The sequence below is a fragment of the Ammodytes marinus genome, assembly GCF_949987685.1.
Source record: "Ammodytes marinus genome assembly, chromosome: 1".
Taxonomy (NCBI): domain Eukaryota; kingdom Metazoa; phylum Chordata; class Actinopteri; order Uranoscopiformes; family Ammodytidae; genus Ammodytes; species Ammodytes marinus.
This window is the reverse complement of record NC_137230.1, coordinates 27,468,415-27,495,284: the sequence shown is the minus strand read 5'-3', so window position 1 is coordinate 27,495,284 and position 26,870 is coordinate 27,468,415. Positions and strand designations below refer to the sequence as shown.

At 40.4% G+C, this 26,870-nt stretch overlaps 1 protein-coding gene across 1 annotated transcript in view; it reads right to left on the bottom strand.

Moving 5' to 3' along the window:
• Positions 1–26,870, bottom strand: part of LOC307251404 (uncharacterized protein) — a gene marked incomplete at its 3' end in the record, with an annotated part of 75,233 nt that overhangs the window by 33,992 nt on the left and 14,371 nt on the right. The window contains exons 5-8 of the mRNA XM_080028771.1: positions 3,175–3,421; positions 2,487–2,607; positions 1,531–1,667; positions 106–318 (exon numbers count right to left, since the gene is read on the bottom strand). Coding sequence (XP_079884897.1) covers positions 106–318; positions 1,531–1,667; positions 2,487–2,607; positions 3,175–3,421 — 718 coding nt within the window. The remainder of the gene's footprint in view (positions 1–105; positions 319–1,530; positions 1,668–2,486; positions 2,608–3,174; positions 3,422–26,870) is intronic.

Genomic DNA, 26,870 nt, shown 5'->3' with positions numbered 1-26,870 from the left:
AATTTTTCAGGGTCTGAACAAGCTACAGTAATTCAAACACAACCTTCTTCTATTCATTCAGTGGTCTAGAATTTTTTTTTCTTGTTAGGCTAACAATTTCGTTACCTGAGTGTGTTGGCGGTTCTGCAGGGGCAGTATTTGTCACAGATGAGTCCGTACAGGCCAGCTGGACAGAAGCGGTCCTGGCAGCTGGGGCCCTTAAAGCCCTCATTGCACAGGCAGGCCCCGTTGATGTGGTAACACTTAGCCCCGTTCTGACAGTCACACTTGTGGGCACACTGGGGGCCGTAAGTGCCAACGGGGCATTCTTCCTGGCATCTGAATTAGTTGGTATACAAAACAATAATGGAGGAGCTGTGAGAAGAGGTGTAAAGCAAGTAGAACATATTTTCTTTGTCCAAATCTGACTTTGTGTTTCTGGTCAATCTCCGTTGGTAGGCACCAGCAGAAAGTGTAAAAAATAGTTCATCATTTTGCAGCACGCACAACCCCTCCTCTAAATGTTACTGTGAATTTTGACTGCTAGAGGAGACATGCAATTCTTCAACAGTTTCCTTACTTTTACTTGACATTGGCTTTCATTCAACAGCAACAATGATATGTTGCTTCTTAAAATGCTTACAATGTAACACAAGTTCTGGACATTGACAAACCAGAGACAAATTCCACATATTGCAAAGTTCATTCCTGAATTACACTATTCCTATTAAGCTACCTATTAACATGGAGATAAATAACCAGGTTTCTGTGTGCTCCACGTAAACAACACATTTAAAAAAATGAACTAAATCAAATGAAAAACTTGTTGCTGTTCAAAATGTATTAAAGTGGCTTTCCCATTCACCCCAGCCTGTACGGTTCCTCTAAGCACACACTGTTCTCTAACCAAGTTGGAACACTCACACCATTCAAAGGTCAACAGGCTGCACATTAAGCCCAGACCCCCAGTGCTCCCTATAATGAGCAGCACTGGATAGACTTAAAGAGAAAATTGTTCATGCTCAAGTCAAAGCATAAAGTTAGGCCGACATGTCTGCATCATTCTCAACACGTCCCCAAGTTGAAACCATTAAGAAGTAGACAAATCACTCTATTAAAATGACTCATTGAGAGTTTCTGTTTTGTGCTGGTTTAAATCACACCGACTCCCTCGCTCATCTTATCTCGGCTCATTCCATTAGAAAGTGGACAGGGTGGAGGGAGAACTCAATGCAGGAATTATTCCATGTAGGCTAATTCACCTGTCTGGAACCCAAATGAATGGAGGTAATTTGGCTCGATTTAGAATAACGGTGGAGGGGGAGAAAGATGGACAGAGTGGAAGAAAGAGAGAGATAAAGCTGACCAGAGGGAGGTGGGGTCTGACTGAGGAAGCTTTTTTCCACTGTAATTAACATGTGTTACATATCTTACTGTGTGGCCATACCCCCCCCCCCCCCCTGCCAAGTGATGTCATAATAATATTTGCAGCTTCTACAACCTAATTTCCCAGGGGGTCCAATAATCTTATGGTCACATAAGTTACTGTACCTCTCTCCGATGTAGCCAGCAGTGCACTGGCACTGGCCGCTGATGTGGTCGCACAGGCCTCCGTTACGACACGTGCACTCCTGAGAGCAATTAATGCCGAAGGACCCGAATGGACACGGCTGTGCGCACACGGAGCCCTGAGGAGAAAGTGTACATGGCCATCATGTCATTTTCGTGTGGAGTTTTTAGGCAGCAACATGTTGTAGTATATGGGGAAAAGATTGTATTTAAATGTTGACTTCTCAGATCTAAGAAAACTATTTTTCTCAGCGTGTTGAACTTATTTTGAGATGATTCAGTGAATACATTATTTTATAGAGAGCATACATTTTAATCAAGTAAAGAAAAAAAAAGTGTTTATAGTTTTTTTCAGGTAATTTTGAGTTAGTTCAGAATAACATAAATCTAATAATCTTGGTACGACACAAAAAGTATACTTTTTAGTATCTTAGTTTAAAGAAAGTATTTTTTTTTAGTTTTTTCAGAAAACTGTCTTTCATTAATATAATATGCCAACTTCTCAGTTTGTCATTTTGAAAAATAGCCAAATTATGATAAAATATCAGAGTAAACAAATGTTACAATCTGACCAAGCTTTTCAAGGTATCAGGGTTATACATCCTGAACTCATCCTTGTTTTTCTCCCCCCATTTACTGCTGTTTGTTCATTTGTTCTAATTATAAAAATGTGCAGTCTGAGTGGATGCAGTTTGCTGTCTAACCGGCTTTATCCTTTCAAAAGCTTCCTTCCTGTGAGTTTTGAAGGACATATTAATGCCCCTTGGTGATACTTAAAGCCACTAAGAAGGCTTTTTCAGCCTGGCCGGGATGAAAAAACATGTTTTGACATGATCATGACGATCTGAGCTTTGGGCTTGAAAATCCCCCATTAGCTGGGCTCTGATAAACGTTTAGCATTCAGCTGTTTTTGTGGTGGGGCTTGGAGCAGGTCTTACCATCCAGCCGGCGGGACAGGAGCACTGTCCTGTGACGTGGTGGCACATTCCTCCATTCTGACAGGGACAGCGCTGCTCACACAGGGAGCCATGTTTACCTGGAGGACAAGGCTCCTCACAGCTGGAGGGGGGAAAGGCAGAAGAGCAAAAGTTAAGTCAACGCTGTCAAGAGGTTGCCTATGATGCCAAATTATGTTGTATGTAGTATTGGGTTTTAATTCGTAATTAACACATTTAAAACTTTCTATTTTAGAAAAATGAAATTACTCATAGGTACATTTCTTTCATGTACATTTCTTTCATATATTACTAATATTAAAGCAGTCACCCTTCCTGTTGATGTAATAAATCTTACTACTGTATATGATTTATGTTAGAAATGTTATAAAGTCGATCATTAGTAACCTTTTGCAGCACATTTTGATGAGTTCCAGCAATAATGAATAACACAGATGCATAATTACATCAAGCAGCTTTATTCTAAGTCCTTTATACCTGAAATGTAAATTCAACTTTAATACTTTATTTTGGAAATCGCAAAAAAACTCTCAACGTATAGTGAAACTATGTAAAAGTGCTTTCACACATCCATGGGAGTATTCAGAGGGGGCTTTCTGGGAGCTCTTCAAAAAGGGACATACATGCATCACATTCAGCAGCAGCAGGCTATTACCAAAAAGCTACTCACAAGGCTCCAGTGTATCCAGGCGCACAGAGGCACTCGCCGGTCTGATGTTGGCAGGTGGCGCCGTTGAGGCACTGGCACTCCAGCAGGCAGTCCTTGCCGTAGAGGCTGGGGTCGCAGGTCTCCTCGCAGCGCCAGCCCTGGTAGCCGTCGGTGCAGACGCAGGCTCCCGTTATGGGGTTACATTTGGCCCCGTTCCGGCACTGGCAGCGGTTACTGCAGTGGGGCCCCCAGAAGTCACTCTCACAGCCTGGAGAGAGGGGGACAGTATGAGTCAACATCTGATTCAAATAAAACTGTGTAATCATCAATACCTGCATGAGTCATAAGGCTGCCAGGCCGTGGCGGTTTCATGGACATCTGAAAATGAAGTAATCGTTCAACGTGGATTAGAGGAGAAAGGTGAGGTGATGGGAGATTTGACGAGGAGAAAAGGGAAGAGAGCAGCAGGAGTCAGGACCCATATTTATCAAACTCCCAAGAATTACACTTTACAATGCTCTGAAAGTACAACTGTTCTGAGCTGGAACTGAGAAATAAGACACATTTATCAAGTGACTCACTTTCTTTCAAGCACGTAAAAATAAATAGATAAAGAATTGGCAGGGCAATTAATGTGAGTTAAATTATAGTAAATAATAGTTTACTAAACCTACTTAAATAATTATGGATTGTTAAAAAGGGATTAAATAATGGGAAATTATTCAAAACAAAAAGAAAACTAAACAGTAGCTGTGAGAAATGTTGCTGCTGCTGGTTGACACCAGATAAATTCTAATGTAACAAAGAATTTAGCACCATATTAACGAGTGCAAACAATGAGGATGCATGGAAAGGACTGCAAACAAAATTAATTGTTCTTGTCCTTCTGTTGCACCTGATAACACTTTTTAAAATCCTATCAAATGTTCGGATCAAAATTGCACTTTAAGCTGAAAAGAAGAAAAGAGAAGAGCATTGGTTGGATTTTAAAGACACTAAGCAGGCAAACATAATTTACAGTCTATACTTTATATATACACTATATAGACTATACACAGTATATACAGTATATATTATACAGTATATATATATATATATATATATATATATATATATATATATACAGGTCCTTCTCATATAATTAGCATATTGTGATAAAGTTGATTATTTTCCATAATGTAATGATAATAATTGAACTTTCATATATTTTAGATTCATTGCACACCAACTGAAATATTTCAGGTCTTTTGTTGTTTTAATATTGATGATTTTGGCATACAGCTCATGAAAACCCCAAATTCCTATCTCAAAAAATTAGCATATCATGAAAAGGTACTCTAAACGAGCTCTTAACCTAATCATCTGAATCAACTAATTAACTCTAAACACCTGCAAAAGATTCCTGAGGCTTTTAAAAACTCCCAGCCTGGTTCATTACTCAAAACCGCAATCATGGGTAAGACTGCCGACCTGACTGCTGTCCAGAAGGCCATCATTGACACCCTCAAGCAAAAGGGTAAGACACAGAAAGAAATTTCTGAGCGAATAGGCTGTTCCCAGAGTGCTGTATCAAGGCACCTTAGTGGGAAGTCTGTGGGAAGGAAAAAGTGTGGCAGAAAACGCTGCACAACCAGAAGAGGTGACCGGACCCTGAGGAGGATCGTGGAGAAGGGCCGATTCCAGACCTTGGGGGACCTGCGGAAGCAGTGGACTGAGTCTGGAGTAGAAACATCCAGAGCCACCGTGCACAGGCGTGTGCAGGAAATGGGCTACAGGTGCCGCATTCCCCAGGTCAAGCCACTTTTGAACCAGAAACAGCGGCAGAAGCGCCTGACCTGGGCTACAGAGAAGCAGCACTGGACTGTTGCTCAGTGGTCCAAAGTACTTTTTTCGGATGAAAGCAAATTTTGCATGTCATTCGGAAATCAAGGTGCCAGAGTCTGGAGGAAGACTGGGGAGAAGGAAATGCCAAAATGCCTGAAGTCCAGTGTCAAGTACCCACAGTCAGTGATGGTCTGGGGTGCCATGTCAGCTGCTGGTGTTGGTCCACTGTGTTTTATCAAAGGCAGGGTCAATGCAGCTAGCTATCAGGAGATTTTGGAGCACTTCATGCTTCCATCTGCTGAAAAGCTTTATGGAGATGAAGATTTCATTTTTCAACAAGACCTGGCACCTGCTCACAGTGCCAGGTCTTGTTGGTTTACTGACCATGGTATTACTGTGCTCAATTGGCCTGCCAACTCTCCTGACCTGAACCCCATAGAGAATCTGTGGGATATTGTGAAGAGGAAGTTGAGAGACACCAGACCCAACACTGTGGATGAGCTTAAGGCCGCTATCGAAGCATCCTGGGCCTCCATAACACCTCAGCAGTGCCACAGGCTGATTGCCTCCATGCCACGCCGCATTGAAGCAGTCATTTCTGCGAAAGGATTCCCGACCAAGTATTGAGTGCATAACTGAACTTAATTATTTGAAGGTTGACTTTTTTGTATTAAAAACACTTTTCTTTTATTGGTCGGATGAAATATGCAAATGTTTTGAGATAGGGATTTTTGGTTTTTCTTTACTTTTTTGCCAAAATCATCAATATTAAAACAATAAAAGGCTTGAACTACTTCAGTTGTGTGTAATGAATCTAAAATATATGAAAGTCTAATGTTTATCAGTACATTACAGAAAATATTGAACTTTATCACAATATGCTAATTATATGAGAAGGACCTGTATATAGTAGATCGATAAGTCCTATTGAATACTGGCAGAAACAAATACATTTTACAGCAGTTTAACCTGCACATTGGCACTTTTAACTCTTCCCCGATGTGATCACTCTGCAGACTGTCTGCTCTAAATGTCAGCCAGATGCGACAGGCTGGAACCCTCCCCATAAAGCATGAAACGTGGCATCAGTAAACTCCATACAGCACGGTCATGTTTGCCAACCCAGCTGGTGTCTGATCTCTTCATACCAACAGATACCTAAGTGCAAACAAGCCAAGTTAACTTTAATTATATAGTGATTATAAATCTATAAACCTGCATATAACGAAGTGTAAAAATATACGTTGCTGCTAATCTGATGCTTTGGAGAAGAATAATCTACAGTCTTGGTGCAGCTGCAGCAACAATCCTGTCACTGATGTTCAGGGTTGCTGGTGGAAGGAAATTACAATAAAGGACACTTTAATCTTTCTTTAAAGTGATCAATTAGTAAGCCTATTCTAATTACATTTGAGAAAATAAATACGTTTTTCTATTTGTTTCATACATTTTACTTTAAAGCACTGGGGCAGCATCCAGAATATTTTGAACAAGATTTTTGAAGACTTGAAGGCTGACTGAGACAAGACCAATCTTATTTTAGTATTTTCACCAAGAGTTTACAGCGAACCGATGTCGTAATACACAATGAAGTACAACATCGTTTAAATGGTAAATGGACTTGACTTATATAGCGCCTTCTAGCCGATTTTCTCAGCCCCAAAGCGCTTTACATATCTTACCACATTCACCCATTCATACACACCGATGGCAGTAGCTGCCATGCAAGGCGCGCTCTGAACCATCAGGAGCAATTTGGGGTTCAGTATCTTGCTCAGGGACACTTCGACATGTGGCGGGGAGACGGGGGATCGAACCTCCGACCCTGCACTCCAGAGGCGATCTCCCTACCCACTTCGCCACTGCCGCCCCGTTTAGATCAGTAAATGTTGTGTCAGTGCTGTATACAACACACTTCCTACTTTGTCCTTAGGTTTTTATTTGTCACTTCCTGTGCCAGTATAGTTTTTCATGTATGGCACTTCAAAAGGAAATCAAAAGAATCTGCAGAATCAAATAAATTGATAAGATAAATGGGACTTCTGACCAATCACCTTATTAAGCCACTGTGTATTATTATTTTTTCTTAAATTCAACTATTGCTTTTGTGCCTTCGACTTGGTTAAATACTTAACCAGTCAGCTTACCTCTTATTTGACAGATGTTTAGTTGAACTAAGAGCTGGTTACTGTATTGTCATTATTCCTTCTCTAAAGGCATCCTTTATTCATTCATATTTCATGCATCATTATGCAAAGTGCACCACATTTTGGAATCAACAACCCTATATTCAAATCCACTCAATGCAGTGATTGGTCAGATGTGCAGGGGTTAGACAGTAGTTATGATTTGTAAATATATCCAGAGCTGTCTCAAAAACAGAAAGATTACACACCATATTTATTTCATTCTTAAAGGGAAAGTGCAGTCCTTTCCAGAAGAGACAGTCTAAAACTGTGTACCCCTATCCCCCAAATATAATCGTTTTTAATGTCTCCCTCCTCTCTCTAACTGCAGACTTTTCACCACACCTTTGAGTATTGCTTGTTTAAGACAACTATAAACACTTTGTACAAACCACTTCATTTAAGGCATACTAAGATCTTGACACCTGACTGGAGCTGTGCATCAGGAGTGCATTAACACTCAGATATTACTCAGCGTTTACACTGACATGACATGATACCAGCTTAGAACAAAACACCCCCGTTGTCAGCCTGCAGTGGTGACACACAGCGTGATAAATGCATGAAACCGTGCAGGTTTCTTCCACACAGCACCACGGACATCCCATTGGGCTGAAACAGCAGAAAATTCAGCATTTAGCATTTTAATTCTCTCCTCTGCTGCATCCACAGTATTTTGCTGAATAAAGTGGAACTACCGTGGGACAATGGACTAGAGGTGGCTTTTTTTTCTATATTTTAATAGGCCTTTATTTACAAAAATCAACTCCTCACATTACTGGGCACGGTTCATTTCAGACTTTCAATGTTATTTGGTCCCTTTAAATAGACTGAGTTGATAAAAGGGTTTCACAGGATCAGCGTTCATTGCGCGGCTGTAAGTGGTGGGTATAAATCAGAGCCAAATTGAAAACAAGTACAAAAGACGGAAGATTTCATTGTATATTACGTCACCCTGGATAACATAAATCCAAGCAATATTATCTTTTTGATATATGCTCACGGGGCGAAAAAGCACTCCGCAGAAGAGAAGTAAAGTACCCAGAGCTTGAGTGCCAAGAGCTCTATATGAATGGCCTTAAGTTGAAAAGGGGAAACCATGGAAATGGCGGTGAAACTTGGAAGAGAGAGAAGGGCAAAGGTATCCAGACTTCGGGAACTTTTCTCCCCACATGTGGGTGGTAGTTTCACAGATATTATAGTGTTAAATGTTTCATCAGTACGGGTGGTGGACAGAGCTACGAGCAGACAAAGCATAGATCAGACTCACTTTCCCTCTCAAACCTTCACTAATTTACTATTTTCTCCTCCTTGTATTTTCAATATATCTCTCAGTTCCTCCTGCAATATCTCCATTTCTCTCCTCCTTCTGTCTCTCTCTTTTCTCTCACTGAGGGCAGTTCTCTTTATTTCTCTTAACTAGTGAGCCAGCATAGTCAAATCCTTTATCCTCTCACAGCCTCAATTATTCAGCAGCATAGAGTCCAAATCAAGTGACTAATGACTTTGATCAAGAGTAGCTCGCTGGCACCAAGCAGAACTTTCCGCACTAAATTAAGAGTTTCGTAATATGCTTTGGCAAGGGCTAACTCTTTAAGGAGTATTTCCAGGTTTGTCTACGGTGTAGTCACTCTTTGCCAATAATAAGATTTGAGCTTGCTCAAGAGGTTTGTCTCTTTCTCTCTCTCTAGCTAGAAGAGAGACCCACATAGAATACTTTCCTTAGATTTCTATCCTAACCTAGCACTTTCTGTGGTGGCGTCTTGAATACATAGTATTACACATACATACTATAGTATAATTTATGAAGTAATTGAAATCATATATTGCATATGGGCATATGGGTAGCAATGTATCTTGAGAATTAGACTTTCCCTGATTTTCTCCATTGCCTAAAACAAGCAACTTATTTCTATGAAAATGAGTCTAGTCTGATATTCAGAGGCTTCTGCGCATACTTGAGCATGTACCCCATATAAACAGGAGCAATTTGCTGTTCATTTACAGTGTTAAAACCTTGAACACAGCTTGTCAGTTTGGTACAGTACAATTTCTTTCTTGAAACACAAATTCAAAAGAAATGTAATGTTAGTTTTACGAAGCGACGCAACATGTTCCTACAAGGCAGTACTTAAGAGTAATCACAGGGTTACATGACGACAGCGGGCAGAGCTGCGCAGTTAATGATTTTTAAACAACTATTTATTCGAGTGATGAAGATTTATTTTTATTTATTGATATAGTCTGACTCTGAACCCAATAAATGACAACAACAGTAAATAACACAAATCAAAGTTCCCAAATATAAAGTCCTTTAGTGCCTTTACTCTTCACGCTCACACTCGCAGAAGATACTGAAATGTTGATGTTTAAACTCCTTTTTTTAAATGCAGCAGCTAATTGGGAAATTCACAGACAGCCCTCCTACGCAGAGGGACCAGAATTTCTATCCTTATATGAGGTTCATTTATTGTTCCTTTTCCAGAAGTATAACATATGAAACATGGCTTTCTATCTGCATTAACTAATGTTAGCATGAGAGGCTATAACGAGAGCAGCTGATATTGTGAATAAACATGACAGGAGCAGTCTTTGGCAATGACATCCTTTAGTCTCAGGCTCCATTCACCAAGGAAACACAACAGAACTGAATGAAGAGAATAATATAGGTTATGTCTGTGTTTTGTCTGGAGGTCTTCCTGCTCCAGTCGATAATAGCCTACTACTTGAGTGCCTCCCGTTGGTTTTCCCATTTCTTTCTTTTTTTAAGTTTTCAATTTCACACAAATCTAACACAATCCCCACAACTGCGTACGCTAAATAACTCCACAATGAGCCAATAAACAATAACAAAAAAAACATGCTAGGGATTTCAGCTTCATAAAAGTAACTCATATCCTCTTTAGAGTGTTTCTTGGCATGGCATTCTGCTTACGATAACATTGTTTACACTTTAACAGCCAGACATACAGCAGCAATGTTAATTGGCAGAGTGGAAACAAATAACGTTACTCTCTAAAGCCCAGAAAACAGCCAATTAAACTATTTGTGGTTTTAGAGTCAGAGTTATGTGTTGAACTTACTAATGAAATGTAATGGATGAACAGAAGTTTATTCATCTGGCCCGCACTTCTGCACAGCGTCTCCGCTGGTTGCCTAGCAACTTCAAGACAGACATGAAAGTGGTATTGATCTATTCTAACTCTTGTTAGACAAAGTTGACAACACATAGAAGAGTTTTCTAATAACTTTACAAAATCATCAATATGACAGTCTTTATTATTTCTGGCACACTAAGGCTACTTAATACCAAAACTACCCACGCTGTGGCCTTTCACCGTGTGCACTGAACTGAGCCTAGGCTCTAGGAGATATTTTGATAACAAGCATTCTCCAGAAACACTGACTCCAACTTTAATGGTCTGGCCATGTGGTAAGCTTAATTTCGAATCACAATGTCATGTGCGAATGGTGGGGGACAGACGAAGGAAGGAATAAGGCTGAAAGGCTTAATTTTAAGGTTACTAATTTTTAATTTTTCACAGGATGTACTAGTGTCACTGATTTAAAGCTCAAACATAAAAGTGGGAGTCTGACCTTCCGATCCTAGGTGAAACAATTTGGAGGAGGAACCAGGTTACTCGAATAAATCAGGTTACACACAAAATCAGACAGCCTGAGGTTTACATGCACTGTAGTAACTTGGTCACTGTGTACACATACAGCTGGTCTAATCATGTTTTATTTATCTTATTTTGGAACCATGGCAAACTTCTTTAAAGTGTATTTTAGTGCAAAACAAGAAAGATGATGAGTCCTGATTTATTATTCTTTTTCTGTGTGTGTGTGTGTGTGTGTGTGTGTGTGTGTGTGTGTGTGTGTGTGTGTGTGTGTGTGTGTGTTAAAGCATTTGGCTGACAGCACAGTGCGAGGAGAGGCACTGTAGTGAGTGCACTGTTTTTCCCTTACAGCGCAAAAATGTCTAGACTTTACAAATAGTCAGAAGTTTAGTGGTGGAAACTGATTTATTTGGAATTCTAGAGCCTACTTTATGTCCGATTCAATACAAAGATGCATCTCTTTGTGAAATAACTTTTCTTTTTAAGTTTTAACCTTTTATTTATTGATTAAGTATTCATTTTGCACATGTTCCAATGTAAAAATCCCATTAGAAACCTGATGGCCCATAGATCACACTTTACAGCCAGTTACAAGACGGTTCCATTTCCATAAGATGCTATGCATTTAGGAACGTTTGTTTTAAGATGCAGCCGACAACGGAGTTCATCACTCAGCTGTAGTAAGTGCATTCATAAGTCTGGGAGCTCAAATCACCTCATAAACAGAACACCCTTATGATTCTCAATATGAATCCAAAACATCAATGTTGCTGTGTATAGTTGTCGTTGGTGCAACCCATATATTTATTTAACCATATTCATATTCAATTAACAGTCACAGACAGGTCTTTATACAATCAGTATCATAATACAGTATATGAAAGAACTTGAGTGCTAACCATATGAGTCACATCTTATTCAGAGAAAGCTATTTTTTCAGGATTATTCAAATTCAAAGTACACAATATACACATAATGAGCACTAAAATGAAGCTTTCATTCAGCTACCAGTACAATTTTATTATTGTTTGGTATTGTTTTATATTGCATTATAAAGGCCTGTGAAGTGCTTGAGGTTATGTCAACACACACACACACACACTGTGCATGGCTGATTGATGTTGTCATTAAATCGTCTGCTGCAGCTACTTTAGATGCTGTCCTATCGTCTCTTGAGCTATTCTTATAAAAAGATGAAAGAAAGCCTTGAGGGTTTCACTGTACTGCCTCTTCATGATGTATAAATCATTCATTGGTCATTATCAGGTGGGAGACAGTTGTTTTGCTTTCACAAAAGTGCTATGTGGCCCGAACAAAAACATTTCTATATGCATTTCTTAATTTATCCTGAAAAGCTTCTGATTAAGGTACTAAACAGCATCCTGCTTCACATTCAGACAGTTCCAGATGTTTCACGAAACCTCAATCAGGAAGACTATTTGCATTCTCACTCTTTACCATAATTCCTCTCCCTCGTTCTCTCGCTTCCAAATCAATCAGTTGACTATGGGCAATTCACTCTTGCTGTTTGACCTATCATTTTCCCTCTATGACCTCTGGGAGCCAATCATCTTGTGGCTGTCAAATTTTAAAGCTGTCCGCCTTTACGCTGTCAGTTATCATTTCAGTCTCCCCAACCCTTTTCACCTCCAGTCCCTCATCACCATTATTTAAAACCAAGGGGGTCTTTCTACTGGACTTATCAGAAGTCCTGCTCCACTGAATACATCCAGATCTTCAGCTATGCTCTTCTCTTCTTCACCACCACCAGTGTCGACTCTAGACTCTATCGGGGGGTTATTCCCTACAACACATGGTTTCACTACCCACGTTCAGATGACGTCACAGTGGGGTCACCGTCAAACCGTCTAATAGTCCTCATACTCACATGTCAAATCAGTTCATTTGTTTATTCTTTAAATATCGGATCTTTTTACTTCTCTCTTGATTTAAATAGAGTCATCTGTTGCCAAGCTCCTGAACTGAATTGGAGCATCAGATGGTTAAATGCCTTGCTGTCAGCAGGGCTGCCTTTACCTGCCACTAGGCCCTGGGTCTGAGAGGTTTCGTAGGCCCCCCCGGGCGGCGGTCTTACAATACAGATGCGTTAAAGCCATGTTTGTCTACACCACAATATCTCTATTGATGAAATACAAAATCACTTAAGGTAACATGTAAATAACCCCCTCCTGGTCTAATGACTTTTAATAACCTAACACACAAGTTATTGAGGAGACAGCGGTGGGGTCCCAGGACCTTTTAGGGAGGTCCGGAGGCATGCCCCCCGGAAGAAAATGTTGAACCTTTTTAAAGTAAAATGCATCAATCTGGTGCACTTTGAGAAGAAAACTAAGGCTAAATCAACTGTGTCCTATGTGAGCTATTTTCTGGAATAATTTGGAGACACAGAAATACCAAAAAGCAGAAACAAAAATATAAAGGTTTAAAAAATCCAGTCATTCAGAATTCCAATTTGTTTTTTAAATAATCCCTTATACCAAAGCTACTTCTCTCTTTGAATTATTTGTTTTGCTTTTAATGGCTCAACTCAATATAGGCCCTTGATCTGCGTTGCCCCGAACAATGTTACTTAAACAAAAATAACAAAAATGTACTGGTGAATGATAGGCCCCCTGATCTTCATAGGCCAAAAAATAATGTGATTTTTTTTTCCTTTTTCTTTACTGGTTCATGATAGGCCCCTGTTCTCCGTACGCCTGCCCCCCTATGAAGATTAGGGGCCTATCATGAGCCAGTCAATAATTTATTGTTTTAAATGACAATATTCGGGCCTTCTTAGATCAAGGGCCTATATTGAGACAGTAAAAAAAAAAAAAACTTTTTTTTTTTTTTTTTTTTGAGAGGCCCCTAATCTTTGTAGGCCCTGGGGCTTCAGCCCAGGTAAGCCCGTGCATAGAGGCGGCCCTGGCTGTCAGGCTCCTCAGCAGTAGTTGCTCCATTAATGGTAGGTTTGTTACAGTAATACCCCTTTGCACTGGCAGGCAAACTTTTTAAACTTCTAGCACAATCACAAAGCCCGAGATTTTATGACCACAACAACAATTAATATTAATAAATTAATATTAAAAACATTCCTTTCAACTCCTGCTCCACAGTTTCCTGCATGATGCCAGTTTTTCATTAATCAACTTCATCACCAGTGAATACAGTCACAGGGTGGGGGCCACAAGGTTAGTATAGTCATTACCTCTATGAAATAATAAAACTTTTAAAAAAAAGCTCTGTGTCCATTCAAAAGAGGAGAAACAAAACAACTGCAACTGGATTAGCCGCTTTTGTGTGGCTCTATTTATTTTGCTGCTGATTGAGTCAGAATTAAAGCGGTGGACAAGTAGAAACACAGAACACAGAGGACATTATTGATTGTTGACTCTCAAAGGCCCATTAGCGGGCAATTCGCACAAATGAAGTCTGGGTATTTCATTTATTTATTCATTTTAAAAGAATCAAAGTTAACCTGAATCACACAGTCATGGTCTCCTAAACAAAAAAAACTGAGTAAAAAATCCCAGGCATTGGCATTTGTTGTTATTATCTGAAAAATGTTATCTAATATCAAATCTTATGTTTTGGATTTTTAATTGTGTTATAACTTTTTATTGGTAAAGAATTTTGTAACTTTGTTTTGAAGGGGTGCTTTATGAATGAAAGTTCTACTTATTATCACTTTGATTTTCAATGAATGACCTCCTAGACCGAGTAAGATGCTGTGAAAACACGAAACAAATCATCTTACAATCTAGGATTCCAGCCTAAATATGCAGAACAAATTGTTTCCCCATAAACACGATGCATGAGCCCTGCGGAGAGGTTGATCGACGAGCAGCCTGATTGGACAGGAGCGAGGGGGGGATACCCTGCCAATACATGAGGCAGAGGGATCGTGCTGAGTGGACAAAACACAGCAGCACTCTGACCGCCACTGGGCCATCTGTTGATCTCTGGAGCAGCAGCCACACACATTCTGGGTTGGTTGGGCCTGAGCTCTGAGCTAAAGGTAGTTTATCAGTGTCCACCTGGTCAAGTTAGGGGCCTACACAGGAGGGAAGGACCTGGACGAAACAAAACTCTAGCGTACGAGAGCGTATACACGGACATGTCTGAGGAGGGTATATGTTCGCTTATTGTAGAGGTTGAGGTTTTTCCATAAATGTACACATTTTCTTTCTGGTAAACATTTCAATACCAGACAACATTCACAGGCAGATATTTAAATTATATTTTTCATTATTGTGTAATTAGTTTTTCAACCTGTTCTAAGGTCTATAAAATACTAGAATATAGTGAAGAATTCCCATGAAAATGACATAAAGCTCAAGTTGACATAATCAAATAGTTTGTTTTCATGACCATCAGTCTAAACCACAAAGAAATTCAGTTTAGGATCATATGAGAATCAGAAAACCAGAAAATAATCACGTAAACACACACATTGGAACCAGTGAACACTGACATTCTGTTGATGTACTACTCATTTCATGTCTAAAAGGGTTTATAAATAAGGCCTTTTAAATGTACTAATGCTTTGTAGATACGTTTATGATCTTTACCAAGAACACATTTTGGGTTATTCTAGTTTCCTCTGGTTCCATGACTCATGCTTAAAATACATTTTCTGTGCCTTTAGCGCAAACTAAAAACCTCTTATAATGGACTGTTGAACCAATACTACTACTATGTTTATCTAATGCTAAGGCTAAATAATACATTTTAAACATAATTGAATCATTGTCAGTGTTTTTAGGCAACAACAAAAAACATGAACAAAAGATTAAGAAAAACATTGTGGTTCATCTAAAATATACTGTATAAAAAACACATCCAGTCTTTTGCTTTAAAGAAACATTTATCATGTTTTAGTAGCAGATGTTGTAAGAAAGCGAATTAAATAAGTTTCCATTCATTTAAACCGTTTCCCTAATATCCGGACAAAACTGTGATCTGATTTAAACAGGGTTGCACTTTCTGAAAAAGGGCAGCAGCATCTGGACAATTTACAGCTACAGAACTGTTGTGAATAATTAACCATTAATATAATTATTATCTATAAATGACATACTGTACCCCTGATAAACTAAATTGACATTGTATTAAGTGTTGTTTTTAGGTGAAATAAAACACAACCTACACCACCATACACATATTCCAGGGCACACACACAAGAAATAACTTGTGTGCCACTTGAAGTGACATGCACAATATCTTATCATCAAACATGCAAAGCCTCATCATGATTAAAATGCAGACAGAAAAAAAATGCTCCATATTCCCTGAACTGAGAGCAACTAAATGGTTCAATGTGCGGATGAATAAATGATTAGAAAGTCGTTTTGTATCTGTCATCACGATTTCACCCTGTCAAGATGTCGGGGATCGATGCTGCTGTCAGCCAATGAACGCCTCCTCAGCTGCACTCACAGCATCTGTTGGGCAAAAGCCAATGAACTATCCAGTCCCCACACAAATACACACACACACACACACACACACACACACACACACACACACACACACACACACACACACACACACACACACACACACACACACACACACACACACGTATGGAGCAGGGGGAGACTGTCTAGGAAATCTGTAGGATACTTGTTTTTCATGGCTTTGATGACACCCTTGGTCACTGCTCTGATGTTTACCCCAGGCATTGTCTTAGAATATTAATATTAATTTCACTGTTGTATTTATTCCAAACAAATTGCTGGTGTTGCTTCCATAAACATAAGGATGATAACTTCCTTTACAGCAGAAGAAAAAGAGAACCCAAAATAGCTGAACCGCAAAGTAAGGGCCCAACGAACCACATACAGATGGCTCTTTAACTGAAAAGTCTAATTGAGAAAGGTCAACAACAGGGACAAGCTAAGGCTCTGGAAAGTATATAGTCATAAACCAGAAGTACAGTACATATATAATTCCAACAGCAGCCGGGGTTTGTCCAGCAATGCACCACTTACAGTAATTCAAGGCCACACTGCTAGCGTGACTAAACCTATTTTCATCAGCACACTGTCAGGCACCCACTGTGCACTCCCTTGACAAATGAATAAACAACACTTTAAAAAAGAAGCAGGGGTGGTTGCTGTCCAGTGGTAAGCCACTTTCACCTAGGACGATAGTCGGCCATAACAGCGCTGTGGATTTACAAGTGTGTTATCAACTATGTGTGAGCTTGAGCTATGTGTGAGTCAGTTGAGTTGAGTTCATGCTTTGAAACACCCAGTCAAGCACAGCTGTTTATTAGGAGACGATTGACCCATATAGAAAAACATGCACGCTTGTGTTTAATTCAGAGCTATTGATTTCCTATTTTCAATTAATAATTGTAATTAGTGGCAGCATAGTTCAGGCTGTATGGCCCGATGGATCGATGAGAGGGAGGGCTGTGATTGAGGACAGGCCAGATGGATGACACAGTTTGCTGCTCGTAGGCCTGGAATAAAGTGTCAGTTTATTGTGACACTGACTGACTGGATGTGTGTGTGTGTGTGTGTGTGTGTGTGTGTGTGTGTGTGTCTGCATGTTTGCGAGTCTAGATGATGGAGTTTTTACAGATTTTCCTTTCAATGAGGTCATTTTCATGTCTAGATAATAATCGGCGAGAGTCAACACTCCGTTAATCAATGCCAGATGCTAGGTCATTTTTAAACCTTTGGCAAAAGCACATCAAGCTTGCGGTTGGTAAAGAGTCTTTACCGACTTTACTGACTTTGCTCTGCACTTTTGGTATTGTTTTTTTTTGTTGTTGTTTAAGTCTAAATAATTGCTGTCATTAGCGGTCGTCAACAACTTTGCTGTGGAATGATGCATGAGATGCGGCAACCTCTCACTTGATCACTTAATGCTTCTTTTCTGTGTGTGAGTGTGAGTGTGTGTGTGCGTGTGTGCTTGGGACCTGTTCAAGCGACGTCCAGATTTCTTTCTTGTGTGGTAATTGCATTTTAATGGTCTCCCTTTATGCAAACTTGAGGCATACATTTGAGTTCAGGTCTAATGGCTCTTGGCAGGTGGCTGTCCTCCCACCGACCCACTGACAAATATAAAGAGGTGAAAGGTGCACATCAGACAGCTGATGGTTCCATTTAGCTGAGGTCAGAGCTCCACCATCATCCCCATCACCCAACGGACGTCGATGGGTGACCATCTTTACCATGTCCATTAAACTAAGTGAGGACGATTAAATACAGTCCCGTTTTTATACATGTAAATGCGTTTTCTTTCATTATATTTTGCCTTTTTACACAATTTGCACACAGTATATCACTACATTCAGTGTCTTTTGCACTGTTTATATTGTCAATGTTTTTGAACTGTGCGTCTAATATGTATCTTTTAAGCCATTTGAGCCTGCCCTGTCAAAGACGAATTTCTGTTACTTGTGACAGAATGCTCCAAAATTTTCACAAACTCTCCCTTAACTATTTTCTTTGCCATTTTTTGTTGTTGTTCTACATTGCAAAAACACAACACATATAGACATGTTTCACCATAGCTTTCATTTCATATTCTTGGAGGTTCTTTGTTTTTTTGCCATTTCCCCTTTGCTGTATGATCCTTAGGCATTTGTCCTGAAAGCAAATTAAATTCCTCCATAAGGGATTATTGAAGTGTCAACCCATGAGTATTCTCAGCCAGTCCGTGTGTCGTCCTAGAGAGCAGACGGGCTTAAGGGGATCCTTTAGGAATCAATTGAGGATACTTGCCTCTCACTTGGAGGTCACAGCGGCTTCCTCCGCTGCACCATGAGCTCCTCAGAGAAAGGTCAAGACGGCTTGAAGTGCAAAATGACCGAGAGAGAAGTGGATGAAGAAATAAAGAGACTGGGGAGGCTGCAATTGTGCTCCTCCTCTCTGAGCAAATGTAAAGTGGAGGAAGGCGGCCGATGAATAATTCCCAGCCATTTTCAAAGTCAAAGCGAAGTCAGTCATGTGGGGAGGAAAAAGGATCTATTTTGCCGGCCACTTCGTCATAAAGGTGGCAGTGGACGAATAAACAAGACTGTGTGGAAATTAATGAGAGTGCGTAGAAAAAGAGAGAGAGAAAGACTGAGGGAAATGTTGAGACTGTGGAGGAGGGGAGGGCAGGCGAAGTGGGCAAAGTCGTTATATTCCTTAATGGGTTGGCTGTCATGAGGTTTGGCCGGCGTGGGCTCACGTGGCATTAGAAGGAAAATGGGTAATCAAAAGGTTTCTGAGGTGAGGTGCCAGTCCATTTTCCCCGTCTCACTCTCAGACGCAAGATTGATGGCATAGAGAGCAGGAGAGGGAGAAGGACTCGGATAAGGATTTGATGGATAAAACAGCAGCCTAAAATTTGTTTTAAAAGTTTGTTGATGGATTCAATGTTCTGCTCTGTTAACAGAGCAGCTGCTAAAGTACAAAACAATACTCTTACTGTGAAACCAAATCACAATCAATTGCAGAATACCATCAATGTATTATCAAATTGTCAATGTGCTGATAAAAATGTTGGTAGTTCAGACATTTTCAAATTTTTAGGGAGATAGTCTTAAACAAAACAGAATAGCTACAAGAAAAAAGATCCCATAGACATGAGAGATCCCATCATTTTTAAATAGTTTAAATTTGTTAAAGTTTTTTTTAAATATTTAAAAACTTAAATGATATGCTAATGATCAACATTTTCTACAACAACAAACAAAACACATTTACATACTGAGTTGGTGTTTAAAAAATGTATGACAGCTCTTTACAGCCATTGTTAAGTAAGAGCTTTTGACAACAAAACATTTTATACGACTGCTACTTCACATTACTAGTGGTAACTAACAGACCACAGGGTGGCCAGGTTATGGTCAACCAGTATATTTGTATCATGTTTGTCATTAAGTTAGGTCACTCTGTTTAAATTAGCTGTTTACTTTTACAGCAATTAAACATAGCTAAAGGCGAGCATTTTGGAGTGATATTGGGGCCCAAAACACGACTCCAAATTCATGAGAACTTGCTCTGTAACTGGTGCATGTGTAAATAAAAAACTGTTCGCTACGAAGTTCACCATATCCGATATAGTGAGTTAACATAAAAAGGTTTCACTATTAGCGGCTGTAATTGTAAACATCCACACTAAAGTTATAGTCAGGTCAGGTGTACAGACCAGGCAGTTAAACATCAAGCTGAAGTAGCAGTTACACAGTGATATGAACGGTATAATCTCAGTTAAATATACTGTACTCTTTACTGTGAGAGCTATAACAGTGATGAGATACTGTACTGTGAGTATTTTGAATGTGACTTATATGACAAATAGACACGAAAGAAAAAGCTTAGATTGCCTTTCAAACTTTCCTCATAAACCTCATTTTTATTGTTTAGATATTTTTTGGCATTTTCCATGCTTTAATGACAGTTTTTGAAGAGACAGAGGTGAAATGGGGCAGAGAGGGGAGTGACATGCAGAGAACGACCGCGGGCGGGAATCGAACCCGGGTATGCTGCTGGCCGAGGCCCATGGGGGGGACGCCCTACCAACTGAGCTAAGGACGCCCCCCCTCATATGCTTTTGACATAATGAAACCAATGTCATCTAACCTTTTACCAGAATGGATTGCTTTGATATTCCAATATGTATGATTCCTGAGTGGCAAGAGAATCTGACTTTTGACTCGCAGGAGTAAATATCTTGTACAATATTCTTATCAAACACACTGAAAAACTCACTGACATTTGAGCATTTTGCTTTTCACCGGCCGGACTGTGGCTTTCATTGTGTTGCTCGCTGTAATTTACCAAACTGCAGGAAATGCTGAAGGATAATTTTTCTTACGCTCACAAGAAGCAAGAGAAAGCCATGCGTCATAGCGTTAACTGAATCCTAGCTCCATATTGCAAGAGACCGACATCGTAACAGCAACCAGTGGAGTGCACAGAGCCAACTGCCCCTCAGGGGCTGTGGTGAAATTTGATTAAAAAGTTTGTTGGTAAATTAATTTTGTCCAAACACAAGGGGCATGCTGATGCGGCTGTAGCCGTTAATTGGACTTGGCAGTGGGGCAAGTCCACTCGTCAGCGATGTGTGTTTGTGTGTGTGAAGCTGTGTTCGTGTCGAGCAGGAGAATCAGTGTCCCCCTAGACTGTGTGCATTATCACTGAGGACCTAAATGAAGTGCCAGGATAAACCAGGAGGTGCAGCCTTGGTGAACACACGCACGCGCACGCGCACGCGCACGCGCACGCACACACACACACACACACACACACACACACACACACACACACACACACACACACACACACCCACAAATGCCTTTCTGAGTGAAACAAGGACATAAGTGTGTGATACTGACTTCACAATATATGCAAACACATACACAACAAGCTAATATTAAGCAACAACAGGTACTTAAAGCCCTGACTGACTGACGCACACACACACACACACACACACACACACACACACACACACACACACACACACACACACACACACACACACACACACACACACACACACACACACACACACACACATTATGCATTCCCTTTATCCCCTTTACTGAGAATCTACATATGTTCACAGTATTGCAGTTTCTTTGTAGTTACACTATTATTCTATGATCCTGTGTATCCCTTTATTTCCTCAGCTTTAGCAATGGAGCGCCTTCTTGTCTCTCGAAAGACATTTCTTCATGACTCCTGCAGATCTGCACTCAACAACATGATACACTTAGTATGTTGGGTAATAATCTACTGAACACTCTGTCATGAAATGCCAGTTTTTTCCTGACTGAAATTCAGATCCAGAGAAAGCTCAATGGATGGACCGGCTAATGGCTACTGACCCCTCAGTTATCAGCCCCTCCAACACAGGCAACGGGCTGCCTAATGAGCTGGATGCTAATGCAGAGCAGATCAGAGTCATCTCATGCCAGGCAGAGCACAGGTGAGTTGAGACTCCTTAACATGATCCTCCGCGACTTTGCTGCAGCGTTGGACCGGCAGGTGTGCAATTCAGATCAGAAGGGATCAAAACAAGGAGTGTTCATTCTGCTTTAGATGACAAAAACTACACTGAATAATACGTGCAAATGATGTAGTTCCAAGAAAAATATATTTTGAACCTGCAATTTCACCAACTGTGGGAAACGGTAAATAGCAAAGGCAGAACCATATTCAAAAAATGGGTTTGTACATGCTTAGCTGCTTGATGAGGAAATGTGCATGCGTCATGAGTGACCTTATTGAGAGGAAACAAGTTTGTCCATTTTAGGAAGAATTCTGAATCCTCACTTTGATTTAAGTAAATGGATTACAACAACGTACGCCCTGTGGACTTTATGATGGTGGGTCTAATGCTGAAGACCTTGAACTTGACGACTTTTAAGATTAAAAAACTAAATAATATGAGTGTGTGCCAATCAGCTCAGGAGTTAAGTTCCTCCATTGCTATGGAGAATTGCCTCCAGGCGGCCTGGACTTTGTTCCCTCTCGTCTCCCAATGGAGGGGTGACCTTCCTATCCCATTCAGTCACTGTCGATGTACCAGTGGGGATTGAAAACTCATCTTTTTGAGAAACATGTCACGTCTGTCTCTGTCCCTATACCTTTTCTTTGACTCCCCCAAATTACACTTCTGTCTCCTTGTCCTGCACCTGTCTTCTTACAAAGAACTGAACGATTTGGGGTCTTGAGTGTTTGGGGCAGTAGAACAGTGTATGTTGGATTGAGTCAAAATAAACTACAGTGTGCGTTCATGGTAAATAAAGGCAGATATCACCCAGTGCAACAGTGTGGCTCATTGATGTGTTTATACTAGTTTTTGGACTATGTAGTAGCTAAATAGCACACAATTGGTATTGACAGAGACACTAAGAATAATATTGAATAAGACACCATTCCAAATGTATTTATATAAGTATTAATAAAGTGTTTTTCATCTCCCCCACTCACTGAAGAAGAGCATAACAACATAACAAAATAGATATGTTACTATGGTAGAAACGCCTTGCATGCAGTGGCTGAGTGTCAGGGAACAAACACAAATCACAAGCAGAAGCCGAGGCAGAGTTGCACTGCAATGGATCTGTATGAATTTGTACAGTTGGAGCTGAAGAGTGTCATTGGGAGATAAGGAGAGAGGCACACAAACAGACAAACAAAGAAGCAAAAAAAAGAGAGAACAACAGCTGAAAGAAAGCACAGGCTGCATTATGTTGTTGCACACCTTGACAGGCTTTCCCTTACATGGACGCCAGCAAGAAACATTGGGTGAAACTTGGCTCATGTGGGGACTTAGGCTGTGTGGGGAAACAGAGATAAATACATCACTGTAGAATACTGTGCGAGTGTGTGTCGGCCCACCTGCTGTTCTACTGGTTTCTGAGACTCCTTGCCTGTGTGTATGTGCATGTGTGTGTACATGGAATATATATGTATGTGTGTGTGTGTGTGTGTGTGTGTGTGTGTGTGTGTGTGTGTGTGTGTGTGTGTGTGTGTGTGTGTGTGTTTGTGCGTGTCTTTTATGCTTATGCTTCTATCTCTCATAAATGGCATGTCTTGGCACAGTAGCACAGTAGTGAGCGAACACCCACACTGGCCATTGACAGGCGTGGTGATGTCTCAGCATTCCACAACAGACCAACTCAACCTTGACACATTATCATATTTATAGGAACTTAAAAAAAAAAGGAATAAGAAACACAGGAAGGGGAAATGAGAAGCTTGCTGGGTAAAACACACCACCAACACCTGGATTAAATGTTCTCCCAGGCTGAGCTGTTCTCTACCAAAAATAGATGATTCAAGTATAAATGATTGGTTTTCACCCAAAATGGCGGTGTGTCCATGGTAACCAGTGGGAAATAAACTCTCTGACAGTCCTGACTCCTGACAGATGGAGAGTAAACCGAAGGCCTCAGTGTTGTGTACAGTAGCATTAAACATCTAATAAAAACCCTTCGAAACTTGTGTCCATCCAATCAGCTGTTAATAACGTGTTAAGTTTTTTAATTTTTTTTTAAAGAGGACCTATTATACTACTTTTCTGGTCTTAATTTCTTGTTTTACACTGCTATAGAGCAACCTGACACGAATCACATCACAAAAAACTATGTAGATTTTCGGGAAGCTCTTTCTCTTATTTTGGCGATCCAGCACGTCCTGTCAACACTTGAGTGTGTGTGCTTCGGCAATCTCCGCTCCCTCCGCCTGTGCATCGGCCATCTCCGCTACCCTCCCCCCCCCCCCCCCCCCCCCCTCTTGCAAACCCCACTCCGTTATGATTGGTTACCTTCCTTCCGGAACACTTTCAGTGGCGGGAAGCGCGAGCATGGACCTATAAGGGCGCGAGGCAGACGCGAACAGGGAAGTGACAGCATTACCATACATGGAAACATCCGCGTGGTCACGTCACAAATTTTTATGAGACGTCACGAATTATGAAAGGGTAGACCGCTTTGAAGACGTGACTTCTCGACTGGCTAGAATAGTGTTTAGTGCTCTGCACAGACACCCCAGACGGTCAGCAGGGAATACGTCGAAATGCATGTAAGTCATTATTTGATAATTTAGTATGGTTAAGCATGACTATGAATCATCATAACAACGTTTATAGGTCATAAAAGTCAAAAAGCATCATAGGTCCTCTTTAAGATATTTTTTGGCATTTTTCATGCTGTATTGATAGAGACAGAGGTGAAATGGGGCAGACATGAGGGGAGTGACATGCAGAGAACGACCGCGGGCGGGAATCGAACTCGGGTCTGCTGCTGGGCCCGGCCCGGGGGGGGGGGGGACACGCCCTACCAACTGAGCTAAGGGCGACCCATGTTAAGTAACTTTTTACAAACAGTTGCTACTTCTCTGTTTTTATTTTCTTGATTATATTTTTTCCGCCGGAGTACCATTGGGAGAGAGGGTATTCGGCGGGGCACAAGGCTTCAGTAGAGTGTATTAGTCCACACAACCCTGGGTCTTTAAATATGGACTTCTTAATGTCTACATTTGTTGAATTAAATGTAATAAAATGTGGAACATTTGTCCATAAATACTCGTTAAAAAAAGATTGTCTGATTGAAGTTGATCCATTAAACTAGACACAAGCAACAAAGGTGTCAAGTCAACAGTAAAAGGTTTGTTAATGTAATGTGCTCGGGCTTTGTCCATTTCCATGACAACAAATGGAGAACTGTGCCGAATTCATCACTTATGGCCGAGTGGAAAACAGTCATAAGATTGAAGTGTTTACAAGGAAAGCAATGATGATGTTTGCAATCAATGTTTTGTGGACTCTGCCTGACTAATCCCAAGCATAGTGGAGTAGTGAGGGGAGCTACCCATACACCCCTTGTGTTCAGGTGTCATTTGCTGTAGTTGGTTGAGATTACACTGTCACTTCCATCAAGCCACAACAGAGTTCTTTTGAAAGAGGACAGAGAAGAACATTTTCCGGGGAATGCTGAGCTGGTTTGGGAGCAGCATGAGTTGAAAAGGCATTGCTCTCAGGTGGCCAAATCGAAAAAAACAAACAAAATGAAAAGCAAACACTTCAAATTAATGATACATGCTCCCTACATGCTCTCATCACCATACATACTATTGACATATTTGTGCTGCTGTCAGTGCCTCTAATTACAATGATTTGATTAGTTTCTGTGCTATAAATGCTATGTTTTTGAATACCTCCTCTCTACATATCATATGGACTGCTTTTGATGAGGAACTGCTCTCATATAAAGTAGGTGAGAGTCTTAAATGAAACTATACATTAGGAAGTGACTAAGGTGTTAGAAATGAGGTTATACTCATGATCTGTCTTTCACAGCATCAAACACTCAAACACTGGGGCCTTCAGCTTCTTTGATGGTATTCTGTGTATCCACAAGGAGACTCAGTTCTTAAGCCACCCTTGTTACGCTTATAATCTACATATTGATATCTTCTCCACACAAGCACTTCAAATCATGCACCAGATTTCAGCTGTTGTTAAATGTTTTTTTTTGTGTGCATAATTTATTATTAAAAAAGCAACTAAGGCAAACAAGTAAACTAACACTATTTATTACATGGCACTTAGAGAATCCTATGTAAATCACGGCATTCTACAGGTCTGTTAAACAATGTCACCTCGATAAGGGATTCATAAATGTCTGAAGGCGCAGAAGTTATCACAGTGTTAATCAAAATGATTCTCTCCATAAATTGTCCATGTAGCAGCTTCTTTGCATTGTCCTTTCCCATCATCGTTTCCTTCTTCCTCTTGATAATCTCTCACATCATAATCACCATCTTTACATGATAATTGCCATCATAATTTGCACTTATCTACCACTTCTACCTTCTTCCGTTTTTCTCCCCTCTTCCGACATCCCCTCTTTTATCTCTGCCTTTTCATCCTAGCTTTCCTCACGTTGTTTCTGTCCACGCTATTTATATTGCCTGGCAGAGCAACAAAGTTCTCCAACTGGACAGGAGCTTGGAGAGGGAAGGCGGCTCAGGCTCACACACATGCTTCACCAGCTAATCCGTTTAGCTACAGTAGATGCTGTGGCCTTCTTTTCTCCTTTCCCTCAATGTCCTTAGTCAGAAAGGACTTCCCTTGAAGTTTGAGTCATTTGTGACTAGCAGCTTGTGTTCTACATTTCATTTAAAAAAAAAAGATGCCTCTATCATGTTCAATGGCAACCATTTCCATGTCCAGGCTCTAATTGTGCTACCAAGTATAGGAAAGTGGCTGGGAAAAGGGGTCTAATCTGCATATCCTCTCAGCTCTACCAAGTTATTCAGCCTTTTTCCAATGTACTATTTTGGTTTTTAAGGCTTTGAACTTTACAGTTTTTTGTTTATTATCAGCCTACCCTCATTGATACACTGTAAATTGGGCGACAAATTAACAGAAACAACCATCAGGAAAATGCTTTTAAATCAAGCCCGAAAGCATCCAGAATGATCATACAGTTTAAAATTCTCTTTAACAGTTTCAACACAAATTTAACCTTATGCCTCTTGTCACTAAGCAGCACAGTTCAGTTCAGCACGACACAACACTGTTTGGTAAGGAACTGCAACCTTAGGTCTTCATAGTGTAAATAAAC